This window comes from Hemiscyllium ocellatum, chromosome 13 (genome assembly GCF_020745735.1).
Source record: "Hemiscyllium ocellatum isolate sHemOce1 chromosome 13, sHemOce1.pat.X.cur, whole genome shotgun sequence".
NCBI classification, from domain to species: Eukaryota; Metazoa; Chordata; class Chondrichthyes; order Orectolobiformes; family Hemiscylliidae; genus Hemiscyllium; species Hemiscyllium ocellatum.
Genome location: NC_083413.1, coordinates 33400966 through 33417561, shown reverse-complemented (window position 1 = coordinate 33417561; position 16596 = coordinate 33400966). Strand labels below are relative to the sequence as shown.

General features: G+C 39.3%; 1 protein-coding gene across 2 annotated transcripts in view; it reads left to right on the top strand.

The window, feature by feature from the left end:
• abcc5 (ATP-binding cassette, sub-family C (CFTR/MRP), member 5) overlaps positions 1-16596 on the top strand; it is a 130516-nt gene that overhangs the window by 45447 nt on the left and 68473 nt on the right. For both annotated transcript variants that reach the window (XM_060834728.1, XM_060834729.1), the window contains exons 11-13: positions 3853-4200; positions 4414-4485; positions 10223-10347. In XM_060834728.1, the coding sequence (XP_060690711.1) occupies positions 3853-4200; positions 4414-4485; positions 10223-10347 (545 nt within the window). The remainder of the gene's footprint in view (positions 1-3852; positions 4201-4413; positions 4486-10222; positions 10348-16596) is intronic.

The following is a 16596-nucleotide window of genomic DNA, read 5'->3' as shown; positions in this document are numbered from 1 at the left end:
AATTTGTTTCGCGCCTTAATCACTGCAGTGAAAGAAAAAGAAACCTACTGCACCAGTACCAAATGGATGTTTTGCTGCAATATTTTTCTGCTAATTACTCTGAAATAAACTAATATAGATCTAGGATGCATTTTTCTGTTTTTTCATGATCTTGGCAATCTTGCTATTTAAAATAATTATTTTGGGTACTTTGCTTGAATAATTTAAAGTTCAACTTTTTTTGATGTTTGAGTACTCTGTTTTAAACATAGAACAGTACAGCGCAGTACAAGCCCTTGGGCTGTTGATGTTTTGCCGACCTTTAATCCTACTCTAAGGTCAGACTAACCTACATACTCTTCATTGTACTATCTTCCATGTGCCTATCCAAAAGTTGCTGAAATGTCCCTAATGTATCTGACCCTACTACCACTGCTGGCAAGGCATTCCATGCACCCACCATTTTCCATGTAAAGAAACTACCTCTGATATCTCCTCTAAACCTTCCTCCAATCACCTTAAAATTATGCCCATTGGTGATAGACATTTCTGCCTTGGGAAAAAAACTCTGGCTATCCACTCTATCTATGCCTCTCATCATCTTGAACACCTCAATCAGGCTACCTCTCATCCTCCTTTGCTCCAGTGAGAAAGCCCTAGCTGCATCAACCTTTCTTCATAAGACATGCCCTCCAGTCCAGACAGCATTCTGGTAAATTTCCTCTGCACCCTCTCTAAAGTTTAGGGCCAATAAAAGCATTTTAGACAATATAGAATGCCTTTTTTGTAGTGAAAATATTCTAATTTATTGCTGAAGATAAATTTGAGACATTGTGTTGGAAGCATTTCGTACACCAATTGTTTATTGATGAATCCAGTCTCAAAATTTTACAAAGTAATTTAGATCATTTTGGAACATTGGGACTATTGGGTTATCCAACATGCTGCATTCCAATTTCTGTAAGAATACCAACATAATAGAATAAACAAACACATGGATTTTACATGGTAATATGGCCTTTGCTATACCTACCACGTCACTATTATTTGGCTGCATAGAGATACCACTAAGTGCAAACATTGGTTTCAACTCTTTGGCTTCTCAAATTTCATTTAGGCGATACTTTTACCGTTCCATTCACTTTTCATCGGTAAGATCTATTGTTGAGTGCATTACAAGTGTTTCAAACAGTGTAAAATTTCCTAGTGTCAACTTTTTTGTGTTAGCAAAATGTTTATCCTGTTTCTCGAATGTATAGAGCCTGAAATCACAAGCCTTTTTTAATTAAGAAAGCAATTCAAACCACTTTTCTTCATTATTTCTATTTATGATTTCATAATTTTGTTTAGTTCTGACTTCTGAAACTGATTATTCAGGAAGTCTTAGCTGCATCCTGTCATTTTGATAAATGACTTTGTATTTTAATTTTGCAAACTAATGGTCTTCTGTGAGCATATGAAACAGATTTTGGATGTAATATGTTGATTTATATAGTAGTGATAGTACTGTTTGATGTATACTGTTAACAATGCCAGTAGCTTTCCCAATCTGCTACTGACTTGATTACTAAAAAGCTTCTGTGTAAAGTCATAAAATTAGTTTCTGCAACCATTTTTATTTTTGCAGATACACACAAAATACCCAGTCAATACAGTTACTTGCGTAGGACAGTATGCTGTAATTTAGATTAACCATTTTAAAATTTCTTTAAGTTTGTTGCATCCAAAAATTTTCTACATTTGGAAAAATAGATTTAAATATGTGTATATCTAATAAAGCTTGTGTGGTCGATGTAGTCAAAAATGCAAAAGCACTCTGAGATGTGAACTTTTCACTTCTGATTTTTTTCATCTTAAATAACCAATACAATATTGAGTCATTCTTATGTAAGCATGTTAATGCTTGCAATATCTTGCTTTTAAAATAAATAAATTTTATAGAGTCCTATTGTTAGATTAATTTACAGATAATTTCTATTTGAGGTTTAAATCATAAATGGATTAGATTGACTTGTAGTGCATTTGATATTGACTGGATGTCTTTTACTTTTGAGTGATTTATAATGTTTGTCTCTGATATATTTTGCAAGTTTCTAAGTCTATAATTAAAAATGTGAGTAAGGTTCATCCAATTTTATAAACAAAGATGTATGAAGTAAGCTTTCCTAACAGTTTTAAGCAGAAAATATACTAAAGTTTTTGCTGCACAGAATAATACCAAGGTCAGTAGCTGATTTGTAACAAGTTGGTTGACCTTTCCATGGTGCTTTAGATCATTTTGCTGTCCCCAGGTTGGTAAAGAACTATTTAATGTTCTTGGCTTAAACGGTTGGTACTGGAAATCATTTGCTTTTGAGTAGGGTTGGCACCATATTTGAAAGTAAATCCACTTGTCATCCAAATGCTTGCTCATACTTGCTATTCAGCCTCAAACAGAGCAGAAGGACTTCAACAAAATGCCAGAGGGTTGCTACTCCCAGTATATTCCAACATGTGTTGTCAGCTTAAATGGTAAGAGCTATGAATATGATAACTCAAAATACAGTTCTACTGTTTTTTGAAACATTATGTAGGTAAATTCAAAAAACTTGATATTATATCAGATAGCAAATGTACATAATTTTTTCAGCAAAGTGATTTGGAAGTATTTGTATGCAACAGAGTTGGTTATTAGCTGAAAGCTGATGCTCTGTGAAGATTAGTCAATGACATCTTGATTTTGAAGGAGCCAGCCTACTCATGCATCTGTTTGAGTACAATTGGTATGTGAAAGTGAAGTGTGCAACAGCTGATATTTTTATTGACCCTTGCCTTATGGTTTTATAAGTTAATATTAAAATAATTCCTTTCTTACATTTCTGCTTGTCGATGATTTTGATGTCCACAAATATGTGGGAGTGAAGATATTGACCATCTTGTTATTCTCACCTGGGATTTGCTAATGGTGGCCTGATTAAGAACATACCTTCTTGTCTACTGTCAACATGAATTCTTTGAAATACTATTGAATTCTACGTTCAGAAATGAAAATCCTACACTACCATGTAAAAAAATGGAATTTGATTAATTTTGTCACCTATGAGTGACCTGATTATACAGACACTGAAAATATAGACTGCAAGGATATCTACATTTAAAACAAAATACTGAAGATATTGAAGATTTGAAATTCAGACAGAAGATGTTGGAGGAACTCCAGTCCAACAGTACATGTGGAGAAAGAAAGTTAAAGTTTTGGAATTGTTCCAAAGAAGTTGAACTGGATTCAAAATGTTCACTCTTTCCCTCTCCACAGATACTGTCTGATCTGCTGAGTTTCTCCACTTTCTGTTTTTACTTCTGTAAGGAAATCTTGTGTGTTAAATAGAAATGGTACAATGGTGGGCCAGTAGCTGTTTTCTCAGTTCTCACTATTGAAACACATTATGGTGTAGAACAGAAAGAATTTTGCTGTCTGTGTGGTGGAGTACTTTGAATTAGCACTAGATATGAAATGAAAAATATTATAATACACAATTCTGAGATTCGGCTTGTTTACACAAGAAAATTAAAAGCCAAGATATTTGCATTCGTTCAATTTCTTGAACAAAAAATTCTGTTTTATGAAAAGAGTTCCTGATACATTTTATGTTTGGGTTGCTCTGGTATGATAGTGAAAAAAAAGATCAGCATGACTCTACGCCTTCTAATTATATTCAGTCTGTTCTAGTTTTGCCAGGCTGTAATTGGGCCTGGATTTAGTTGCTACTAATGAGCTCCATTTGATCTTCAGAAGCTGCTTCTTTAGCCTGCTGCTGTGTATTGCTGCCTGTGCCATTGGCTTAACCTCCATTGACCAGATGTCATAACTTTACACCTCTCCAACCTGTTCAGAGTTTATTTCTAATGGAAGAATTTCACATCATAAGAAAGAAGCCAGAATGTCCTCAAATCGCCATAGAGCTGAAAAGCGCTACTCTGGCTTGGGACTGCCCAGACTCCAGTGCCCAGGCTTCACCCAAGATGACTCCCAACTTCAAAACAGACCAGCACGATACCAAAATGAAGAAAGAGAAAAAGAAACTACACCAGAATGTACAAAGTGGTCCACTAACTGAACAAAACGGACATCTGCTAATAGACAGTGATGAACAACCCAGCCCTGATGAGAACAAAGGGATTTATTTGACTAATCCCAGACTGCAGAGAACTCTCTACAACATCAACCTTAGTATTCCAAAGGTAAGAAAAAAAAATCCAAAGATGATTTAACTGTCACAGGAAATGAGAATTTATATTTTAAATACATCATTTGGTAACAGAAATTGCAAGATATTGCAGTTAATTCACAGTAAAATTTAATTTCATGCAAAAAAAGTGTTTCCAAATCTATATTTGTAATCCACGGTGCCTATAGCTAAAATACTAAGAGTTAGTTAATGTGATCTCTTTCAGGAGAAGCTGGTTGGAATCTGTGGCAGTGTGGGCACTGGCAAAACATCCTTGATTTCTGCTGTTCTGGGACAGGTGATGTGTCTTAAAGTTTTGATAATGTATAAAGTATTTGCAGTGTACCAAGTATTAAAAAGTATCATAATGAGGTGCATTCTCAATGCAGTTTTTTAACTAATTGTATGCTATAGTAGATAATCACTGAATGATTACAGCACAGGACAACACCAATCAACCCATTGTGTATGACAGTTCAAGGTAAAAACAATTCATTTCGTGTCCTGTTCTGTCTGTACCCATAGTTCTTCATTTATTTTCTTTTTGGATAACTATCCAATTCTTTTCTGAAAACCTTGATGAAATTTATCTCAGCCCGCACCCAGGCAGTGTATTTCAGATCCCAACCATTCTCTGTGTCTCTTGTGTCACTATTGCAAATTACCTTAAATCATTGTCCTATGACTCTTGAATATTCCCACAGGGAGAACTTTGTCCATCCAGTCTGCAAATATCCCTCATGATTTTAAACACCTTTATCAAATTTTCTCTTTATCTTATTTCGAAGGAGAGCAGTCCAGCTGTTTAAATCTGTTCATGTAAATGAAGTTCCGTGCCCCTGGAATTATTCTTGTCAACCCTTTCTGTACCCTCTTTAATGCTTTCTCATTCTTCCTAAAAACCTAGTGTTTCAGCTAAGGCTAAACCAGTGTTTTGTACAGTTTTACTGTAATTTCCTTGATTTTGTACTCAGTCCCTTTGTTTACAAAGCCCAGTATTCTGCATGCTTTGTTAATTGTGTTCTCAACCTGCTCTTCCCACCTTCAATAACCTTGCACATATGCTGCAATCCCCCTTTGTTTCTGCACTCTCTAATCTCTTGGAACATTTATATAAGACAAATTACAATGGCAAAATGTTGATTTTCATTGTTTTCATTTCATAACTGGACAATAATTTTAATTCCCTGTACAGCAGGGAAACAGACCGATCGGTCTAACCTGTCCATGCCGACCAGATGTCCCAACCCAATCTAGTTCCACCTGCCACCACCCGGCCCATATCGCTCCAAACCCTTCCTATTCATATACCCATTCAAATGCCTTTTAAATGTTGCAATTGTACTAGCCTCCACCACTTCCTCTGGCAGCACATTTCATACGCATACCACCCTCTGCGTGAAAAGGTTGTCCCTTTGGTCTTTTTTATATCCTTCCCCGCTCACCCTAAACCTTTGCCCTTTAGTTCTCGACTCCCCCATCGCAGAGAAAATACTTTGTCTGTTTATCCTATCCATGCCCTTCATGCTTTTGTAAACCTCTGTAAGGTAACCCCTCAGCCTCCGACGATCCAGAGAAAACAGCCCCAGCTTGTTCTGCCTCTTCCAATAGCTCAAATCCTCCAATCCTTGCAACATCCTTGAGGATACAAGTTCACCAGGAAAGAACTAAAGAGAGAGCCAAGAAGAGCTGGGAGGGGACATAATAAGTTGTTGGCAGATGGGATCAAGGAAAACCCTAAAGCTTTCTCTTGGTATATCAGGAATAAAAGAATGACTAAAGAAAGATTAGGACCAATCAAGGATAGTGGTGGGAAGCTGTGCGTGGAGTCAGAGGAGATAGAAATGCTAAATGAATATCTTTTGTTAGTATTCACACTAGAAATAGACATTGTTGTCAAGGAGAATACTGAGGTACAGACTACTAGACTAGACAGGATTGAAAAATATGTTGCTGGAAAAGCACAGCAGGTCAGGCAGCATCCAAGAATGCTGTCTGACCTGCTGCGCTTTTCCAGCAACACATTTTTCAGCTCTGATCTCCAGCATCTGCAGTTCTCACTTTCTGCGAGACAGGATTGAGGTTCACAAGGAGGTGGTGTAAGTAATTCTGGAAAGTGTGAAGATAGATATGTCTTCTGGCCCGGATGGGATTTATTTTAGAATTCTGTGGGAGGCTAGGGAGGAGACTGCAGAGCCTTGATCTTTAAGTCGTGATTGTGTACAGGAATAGTGCCAGAAGACTGGAGGATACCAAATGTTGTTCCCTTGTTCAAGAAAGGCAATAGAGACAACCCTGGTAATTATAGAGCAGTGAGCCTTACCTCGGTTGTGGGTAAAGTGTTGGAAAGGATTATAAGAGATAGGATTTACAATCATCTAGAGAGGAATAAGTTGATCAAGGATAGTCAACATGGTTTTGTAAAGGGTAGATCGTGCCTCACAAACCTTATTGAGTTTTTTGAGATGGTGACCAAACAGGTGGATGAGGGTAAAGTGGTTGATGTGGTGTCTATGGATTTCAGTAAGGTGTTTGATAAGGTTCCCCACGGTAGGCTATTGCACAAAATACAGGGCATGGGATTGAGGCTGATTTAGTGGTTTGGATCAGAAATTGGTGAGCTGAAAGAAGACAGAGGGTGGTTGTTGATGCAAAATGTTCACCCTGGAGTTCAGTTACTAGTGGTGTACCGCAAGGATCTGTTTTGGGGCCACTGCTGTTTGACATTTTTATGGATGACCTTGATGAGGGCGTAGAAGGTTGGGTTACTAAATTTGTGGATGACACTAATTTCATGAAGTTGTGGATAGTGCTGAAGGATGTTACAGGTTACAGAGGGACATAGCTATGCTGCAGAGCTGGGCTGACAGCTGGCAAATGGAGTTTAATGTGGAAAAGCGTGAGGTGATTCACTTTGGAAGGAGCAACAGGAATGCAGTACTGGGCTAATGTAAGATCCTTGCAAGTGTAGATGTGCACAGAGATCTCTGTGTCCATGTACATGGATCCCTGAAAGTTGCCACTCAGGTTGCCTGACCTATCACCTTCATCCCCTCCCCCACTCACCTATTGTACTCGATGCTACTTTCTCCCCACCCCCATGCTCCTCTAGCTTATCTCTCCACACTTCAGGCTCTCTGCATTTATTCCTGATGAAGGGCTTTTGCCCAAAACATCGATTTTACTGCTCCTCGGATGCTGCCTGAACTGCTGTGCTCTTCCAGCACCACTAATCCAGAATCTGGTTTCCAGCATCTGCAGTCATTGTTTTTACCTCGTTGATTTTAACCCTACTGTGAATCCTCTTGCAAGGATGCCTGCCTTGAAGAAGTTTTCCTCCTCTCTCTACAAGGATCTCAGGGAGTCCCTCTCCCACTGCAACTCTCAGGTCATTTCCTCTGCCCTGAAGCTCTTCAACCATGTCCTGCCTGCCTACCTGCCTATCTTCTTTTCCACCTATCCACTCCACCCTCCTCCCTGACGTATCACCTTCATCCCCTCCCCCACTCACCTATTGTACTCGATGCTACTTTCTCCCCACCCCCACCCTCCGCTAGCTTATCTCTCCACGCTTCAGGCTCTCTGCCTTAATTCCTGATGAAGGGCTTTTGCCCAAAACATCGATTTTACTGCTCCTCGGATGCTCCCTGAATGCTATGCTCTTCCAGCACCACTAATCCAGAATCTCGTTTTCAGCATCTGCAGTCATTGTTTTTACTCAGGATGATATGGTTGTTAAGAAGGCAAACAGTGTGTTAGCTTTTATTGGTAGTGGGATTGAGTTTTAGATCCACAAGATTATGCTGCAGCTGTAGAAAATTCTGGTGTAGCCGCGTTTGGAGTAATGTGTATAGTTCTGGTCATTATAGGAAGGATGTGGAAGCTTTGGAAAGGGTTCAGAGGAGATTTATGAAGATGTTGCCTGGGATGGAGGGAAGGTGTTATGAGGAAAGGCTGAGGGACTTAAGGCTGTTTTCATTCGAGAGAAGCAGATTGAGAGGTGACTTAATTGAGACATGTAAGATAATCGGGGGTTAGATAGATTGGACAGTGAAAGCCTTTCTCCTTAAATGGTGATGGCTAGCACAAGGGGACATAGCTTTAAATTGAATGAATACATATAGGACAGATGTCAGAGGTGATTTCTTTATCCGAGAGTAGTAGGTACGTGGAATGCACTGCCTGCAACAATAGTAGACTCGCCAACTTTAAGGACATTTAAAGTGTCATTGGAAAAACATATAGATGAAAATGGAATAGTGTAGGATAGGTAGGCTTCAGATTGGTTCCACTATCATAGGTAGGCTTCAGATTGGTACTGCACTATCATGTTCTGTGTTCCAGAACTAGAACCAATCTAGGGCTCATTTTGCTGTATCAGAACAAGTTAATTGTGATTTGTACAGAGAAATATTGAAACCAAATCTTGAATGCTTTGCAGCTTTGATTGTTTTCTTCTAAAAGTATATTAATACATTAGAAATAGTTCTAAGAAGGGTGAACAGGATTATGCCTACTGAATAATGAAATTTGGGCTGTGTAAAACTGCTTGGGGAGACAATTTGAGGAAACACTTAGAAAATTAGGGAAGATAAACTCCTAATTTAATTTGGATAATTGAATTGAATCACAAGACTGATGTGCATTGATGGCAGATTCAAAGATAAGCTTCAAAAGAGGACCAAAATGGAGTTGAAAATGAAACATTTGCAAGACTAGACAGGAAGAAGGAGCAGGAGTAGCAACTTAGCTGTTTTAACAAACTCATTTGCACAATACAGGGGTCAATTTAGCTTCGATGGCTGGACAGCTAGTTTGTGATACAGTGATGCCAACAGCTTGGGTTCAATACCCACACCAGCTCAGGAATCATAAATGAGTCGCACTCTCAACCTCGCCTCTCGCCTTAGGCGTGGTGACCCTCAGGTTAAAGCACCACCAGTCATCTCTCTCGAAGGAGAGAGGCTACTATGGTCTGCGCAGACTGTGGTGACTTTACCTACACAGGAGCTTAATAACCCCCTTCTGTCCAACACGATTCCATGTGAAACTCAATTAATTACAGATAACAGAGAGGAGAATAAACACCCAAATGATAAGTGTATGCATGGAACAATTGGAGATTGGGAGTCAGTTGATAATTTTAAAAACATGATGTTTGTTCAGAAATGTCATTCCAGACTTGAGAATTGTGAATAACACTGCTAGACTTTTAGGCAGGGAGGGGAGTTGAAGGACTTTGTGGTTTCATTTTCAAAACAGCAAAGTGTTGTTCCATCCAGTTAGTTTATCTTCTAAAGATGCATGTTACATGCCTTGTCAGGAAAACAAGGCTCACCTTTTCAACTGTTGCAATTAATATGCTCTCTTAACAATGTAGTGGTCTTGCAAACTATCTGTCAGCAGCAGGGACCCCTCTTCCAAGGATAAAGTAGTATCATGTATCTCTTAGTTTTGGCAGCAAACAGTTTAAAATTAGGTAAGAGGAAGATTCTGTAGTTTCCAAGTTCTATGAATTGATCTCAAGTGGGGTGATATTCAAGAAACTTAAGTTAGGCTTTCCGCTGTTTGGCCCCAGTTTAATTCTGTGTAACCGAGTGAGTTTTCATTGGGTTAAAATTGTGTCCCAATATTGATTGCCTATTTCTAATTGTAGTTAAGAAAGTGGTAAATTCGGCAACTTATTTAATAACCGGAGGTTAGTGAGAGGATTTTTGTCACTGTCCTAGGATTGCACAGAATGTTTATGCCTCACTTCAAATCCTTAAGATCGTTTGGAACAGAGTGCTGAGGCGTCAGGTAGTGACACTCGCTATGTGGCTGGTATGAGTGAAAATGTGATAAATGGAAATAGATCTTTCTCTGTTCTTGACAGCTCGTGTGCATGTTTTGTATAAAGAAACCCAAAAGAGACAGAAATAAATGGAAAACATTGTTATGACAAAGTGTACATTTTTTGCTCTTTCACGTGCCTTCCTTGCTTGACCGTCCCCCTCTCCTCCCTGCCAAAAAAAATGCCTTTTTACTTATTCTAGATGACCCTGATAGAAGGAAGTATTGCAGTTGATGGAGATTTTGCTTACGTTGCCCAGCAAGCATGGATTCGAAGTGCCACTGTCAGAGAGAATATTGTGTTTAGCAAAGCATTCAATGAAGAAAGGTAAGAATTTAAAAACTAAGAATTTATTGGTAAAATATGCAAGTATTCCGAGTGCAGTATTGTCAATGAATTGCTTAGATGAAGAAAATATGTGCAGCTGTAATGGCGAAGGGATTCATCTGAATAGCGCAGGATTTTATGAACTATACAGCTGTTACAACTATGAAAATACTAATCATAAGGTAGTTTGACTTCAGGGTTTCCTTTAACATTAATATTTGAAAAACATTTTAACAATTGCTCTCAGTGAAGCATTTTACTGAGTTTGTAAATTGATGCATAACTTTCCTTCCAAATAAAAAAGAAGTAAGGCTAGAAATCTCAACAATAAAATATTTGGGCATGATGCTGAATTTATATTTCTTAGTTTGTGTGTATTCTCCATCCATGCCAGAGCCACTGGCTTATTCCAGTCTCCTGGAGGCAAAAAGCGAGCAGGTTTTCACACTGTTTTGAGCCAACCAGAAGGTTGTGAGAGGCTAAGTGTCTCTCATGAAAGAGGCTCCATTGAAAACTGTATAATGACAAAAACAGACATTCAGCAGAATCTTAGTTAATTAGATACAATTGACTTTCCTGTGCAAATATTACACTCTAGTCCTCTCCTTTTTACTGCAGCCAGAAATTGAGAGCAGGCTCCCCAGATAATGGAAATGACTGTGTCTTCACACATTCCACATAGGTATGGAAAATAATCTCCTCCAGGCCCCAGAAATTACAAACAAGAACACAGAAATTCCAGGCTTTTAAATTGACATTGCAAAATCACTAGACTTCCCCAAAACGATTGGACAAAGGGTGTACTAGTGTACAGAGAGCCTCCGATCATTGCTAGCTCTAGTCACCTCTGTCAGTATTCTGCACCTTTGATGAGCATTTCTTAACATTGAGCCCATTGTTTGCACCTGCCGAAACCCTGAATCAATCTATGTTTCTTCAGTGTCCATTCTTCAGACCTCCTTTGTTGTCCATTGTCAATAGCAAAACCTTGATCAGTGCACTTGCTTAAACCCACACTTCAAATTGTTTTTGGACTAATTTGGTCTCCATAACTGTCTCCAAATCTGAACATTCATCAGCGCTCTGACTCCACCTATGAACTTAATTCTTTCATGGATCTCTGCCTTTGACTTTGGATTATCTCTTATCATAATCTTCCATGATAACCATAATGTATCTCTCCCAATTTTTGTGTAATCTGACCTACCTCCATACTCAAACGTGTGTATTTTCACTGCTGCCTTAGACCTGAGACTACTTCCTACCTCCTACTCCTGAAGTTATTCTCTTTTGTTCACTCATCTTGAGCTTAGTGTTTTGTCTCTAAACTATCCTGTTATCCACTCACACCTCCTTCCATTGTTCTCCCCTCAACTTGTTTCTTCCCCCCCCCCAAAAAAAACCCCAACTTTATCTTATTTCAAAGGAGAGCAGTCCAGCTGCTTAAATCTGTTCATGTAAATGAAGTTCCGTGCCCCTGGAATTATTCTTGTCAACCCTTTCTGTACCCTCTGATGCTTTCTCATCCTTCCTAAAAACCCAGTATTTCAGCTCAGGCTAAACCAGTGTTTTGTACAGTTTTACTGTAATTTCCTTGTTTTTGTACTCAGTGCCTTTCTTTACAAAGCCCAGTATTCTGCATGCTTTGTTAATTGTGTTCTCAACCTGCCCTTCCCACCTTCAATAACCTTGCACATATGCTGCAATCCCCCTTTGTTTCTGCACTCTCTAATCTCTTGGAACATTTATATAAGACAAATTACAATGGCAAAATGTTGATTTTCATTGTTTTCATTTCATAACTGGACAATAATTTTAATCTGGCAGCAACAAGATTTAAGCATAAAGCAGATGAAAAGCAATTGTCCTTTTAATTCGTTATTTCTTTTAACTTTATTTCTTCCAACCCAATGGAACTGTAAACATTCCATAATGATGATTGAAACAAAGAATTAAAGAGAACAAATTAATTTTGCGATTAACCTAAATCATCGCTTAGCTTACTGAAATTCTTAGAAGACATTTCTTCATTAACGTGATTTCTTAATTAATGTGATGTGGGTAGCTGGTATAGCCAATACTAATTACCTGTTTCCAGTTGCAGTTCAGAAAATGGAAACTAGGCATTTACTGAAGACAATATTGGATTGGTCATGAGGCCATTTTGGAAAATAGTTAAGAGTTGACCACACAGCTTTGAGTCTTTGATAGCATATAGGCCAGGTCAAACGCAGGTGGCAGATTTCCTTCCCTAAAGATCATCAGTAACCAGATGGGTCTTAACAAGTAATCTGCATTTTCATGTTGTATTTCAGTTAATCGAATTTGGATTCTCCAGTTGTCATGGTAGGATTTGAACTCTGGACTAGCTATTCAGGCTTCTGGATTCATAACCCAGTAAATTCGATTACTTGATATCTTAAACAGCATTCAATAAAACTATTCTAGTAGGGCTAATAAGGAATGTTGAGATTCGTGGAATCATGAACATTGGTTTAACAGACAAGAAGGGTTATTGATAAGTGTTGATGCTTTATCTGGGGAGGAATTTAATAATTAGTGGTCTCAGAAATATCGTGTAGAACTTTGTGCTCATGGTATTTACACATACTATGGAAAAAGGGTGCAACTATTCTTGATCAATTTGACGATAAGACAAAACTAGATAGCTAGCTAAAAAGTAGAAAGTTGATGAAATTTTTAAAAATTGGAACACATGTGCAAGTGACTGGGACAACACAAGTAGACACAATGTGAGAAGGTATCTGAGCTTGGGCCGAAATGAATTTAGAAATCAATCGTAGATTGTAACTTGAGGGACTTTTGAGGCGCAGTGATCGTGTCACCAGAAGACCTGGGTTCAAGTTCCATTGCTTCAAAGGTGTGACAGAAAATCTCTGAACAGATAGATTTTACTCAGATTGTAACTTTGAGGCTATTGATTAGCATAAGGCAGTTTTTGTTTAGAAACATAAGAACGGTCAGGCAGGGAGGAAGTGGTCGAGCGAGGGAGCTGTGGTTTACTAAAGAAGATGAATCTCTTGTCAAGAGGAAGAAAAAGGCGTATGTTAGGATGAGACATGAAGACTTAGTTAAGGCGCTTGAGTTAGAGAGTCATAGAGATGTGCAGCACGGAAACAGACCGATTGGTCTAACCTGTCCATGCCGACCAGAAATCCCAATTCAATCTAGTCCCACCCGCCACCACCCGGCCCATATTGCTCCAAACCCTTCCACACCCCAACTGTAAATCCAACCTTACATACAACAATTTCAACTATCCCATTTTCTTTCCCTGTTGACCTTACAGGTAATCCTGCAGACTTTGCCAACATCTTCTCTGTCTTACTACACCCAACACTGATCTTACAATATTTGATGCAGTTTGTTAGTGGTCTTGTTAAAGAATGGGACAGAAAGTTTTAGGGGTCTGGGTAATGTGAACTATGGTGTGGTTTGTGGCAGAGTCAGATGCGAAGTCCATCGAGGTTTATCTTGCTGTCAGGAACATGTCACTCAAGTTTTATGCTTTTGCTAAATATTTATTAATAGCACAATAAATTCAGTGTTCCATCTTATCAAACATCCCAAGCAAGCTAAATGTTAGAATTTCAACATGAAATTAGAGTAGTGCCTCTGGCTCCAAAGAGCCAATGTGTTGGACACTGGCTTCTAACATTTGAACACATACGTGCCCCACATTTACAAATATTGGCATCTGCCATGTGGCAGCCTTTAAGAACCCTGACGACACATTCCTGATCCATATACAGGGTGCTTCTGCACTTCAAAAGAATATAAAAGTGTAGGCAATTTAGCTCCCAAGCCTATTGCAATTTTAAGATTATGGCTGATGTGATCTTGCCCTCAACTTCATTTTCCTGCCAGCTCTCCATAACCCTTCAACCCACAACTAATTAAAAATATATCTATCTCCTTAAATTTACTGGTACAACAGTAATGGATAGTGAATTCCGCAGATTTATGGGCGGTACAGTGGCTTAGTGGTTAGCACTGCTGCCTTACAGCACCAGGGACCCAGGTTTGATTCCTGCCTCGGGCAAATGTCTGCATAGTTTTCCTCCGGATGCTCCAGTTCCTCCCCTAATCCAAAGATGTGCATATTAGGTGAATTGGTCATGCTAAATTGCCCATAGTGCTAGGTGCATTAGTCAGGAGTAAATATAGAGTGGGGAATGGGTCTGGGTGGGTTACTGTTCGCAGGGTTCGTATGGAGTTGTTGGACTGAATGGCCTCTTTCCATACTGTAGGGAATCTAATCTAATCTAATCTAATCTTCAAGACTCTTTAAGAGAAGTATTGTTCTTTATCTCTGTGTTAATTACTACCCTAATCCTAAAACTGTGACCTCTTGATCTAAATTGCCCCACATTAGGACTACTTTATTTTTTACTTTGTCAATCCCCTTTAGCATCTTAGATAGATTAGATCTCCTCTCATTCTTATAAACTCCAGATAGTATAGGCCTAAACTGTTCAAAACAGGGAACATGGATAACCCCGGGAATTACAGGCCAGTTAGTCTTACTTCGGTGGTGGGCAAAGTAATGGAAAGGGTGCTGAGGGATAGGATTTATGAGTATCTGGAAAGACACTGCTTGATTAGGGACAGCCAGCATGGATTTGTGAGGGGTAGGTCTTTCCTTACAAGTCTTATTGAATTCTTTGAGGAGGTGACCAAGCATGTGGATGAGGGTAGACCAGTGGATGTAGTGTACATGGATTTTAGTAAGGCATTTGATAAGGTTCCCCATGGTAGGCTTATGCAGAAAGTCAGGAGGCATGGGATAGTGGGAAATTTGGCCAGTTGGATAGAGAACTGGCTAACTGGTCGAAGCCAGAGAGTGGTGGTAGATGGTAAATATTCAGCCTGGAGCCCAGTTACAAGTGGAGTTCTGCAGGGATCAGTTCTGGGTCCTCTGCTGTTTGTAATTTTTATTAATGACTTGGAAGAAGGAGTCGAAGGGTGGGTCAGTAAATTTGCAGACGATACGAAGATTGGTGGAGTTGTGGATAGTGAGGAGGGCTGTTGTCGGCTGCAAAGGGACTTAAATATGATGCAGAGCTGGGCTGAGGAGTGGCAGATGGAGTTCAACCCTGTCAAGTGTGAGGTTGTCCATTTTGGAAGGACAAATAAGAATGCGGAATACAGGATTAATGGTATGGTTCTTAGTAAGGTGGAGGAGCAGAGGGATCTTGGGGTCTATGTTCATAGCTCTTTGAAAGTTGCCACTCAGGTGGATAGAGCTTGTAAAAAGGCCTATGGTGTATTTGCGTTCATTAGCAGAGGGATTGAATTCAAGAGTCGTGAAGTGATGTTGCAGCTGTACAGGACCTTGGTAAGGTCACATTTGGAGTACTGTGTGCATTTCTAGTCGCCTCACTTTACGAAGGATGTGGAAGCTTTGGAGAGGGTGCAGAGGAGATTTACCAGGATGTTGCCTGGAATGGAGAATAGGTCATACGAGGATAGGTTGAGAGTGCTAGGCCTTTTCTCATTGGAACGGCGAAGGATGAGGGCTGACTTGTTAGAGGTTTATAAGATGATCAGAGGAATATATAGAGTAGACAGTCAGAGACTTTTTCCCTGGGTACAACAGAGTGTTACAAGGGGACATAAATTTAAGGTGAAGGGTGGAAGGTATAGGGGGGATGTCAGGGGTAGGCTCTTTACCCAGAGAGTGGTGGGGGCATGGAATGCACTGCCTGTGGGAGTGGCAGAGTCAGAATCATTGGCGGCCTTTAAGCGGCAATTAGATAGGTACATGGATAGGTGCTTAATCTAGGACAAATGTTCGGCACAATATCGTGGGCCGAAGGGCCTATTCTACGTTGTATTGTTCTATGTTCTATGTTCTATGTTCTTAAACTGCTCAAAATCTCTTCAAAAAAGACAAAACCCTGCTTTCTGGGATTAAACATCTCTGAATTGCCTCCAAAGCAACTAAATCCACCCTCTTCAGATACAGGGACCATAATTGTACACAGTACTTAAGGTGCAGACTCATTAATGCCTTATACAGTTTCAGCAACACTTTTATCCTGAATTCCTTTACCAGAAAATGCCAAAATTCCATTTGCCTCCTTATTACCTGCTATACCAGCTTACTGGTTTTTTCAGTGTTTTACCTTAAGCTATACCAACAACTCTCATTGTCGTGTTGTTGTCAAGATGCTATGCACTCGGACATGTACCTCACTTACGTATTAGCTGTAATCACTCTATCAT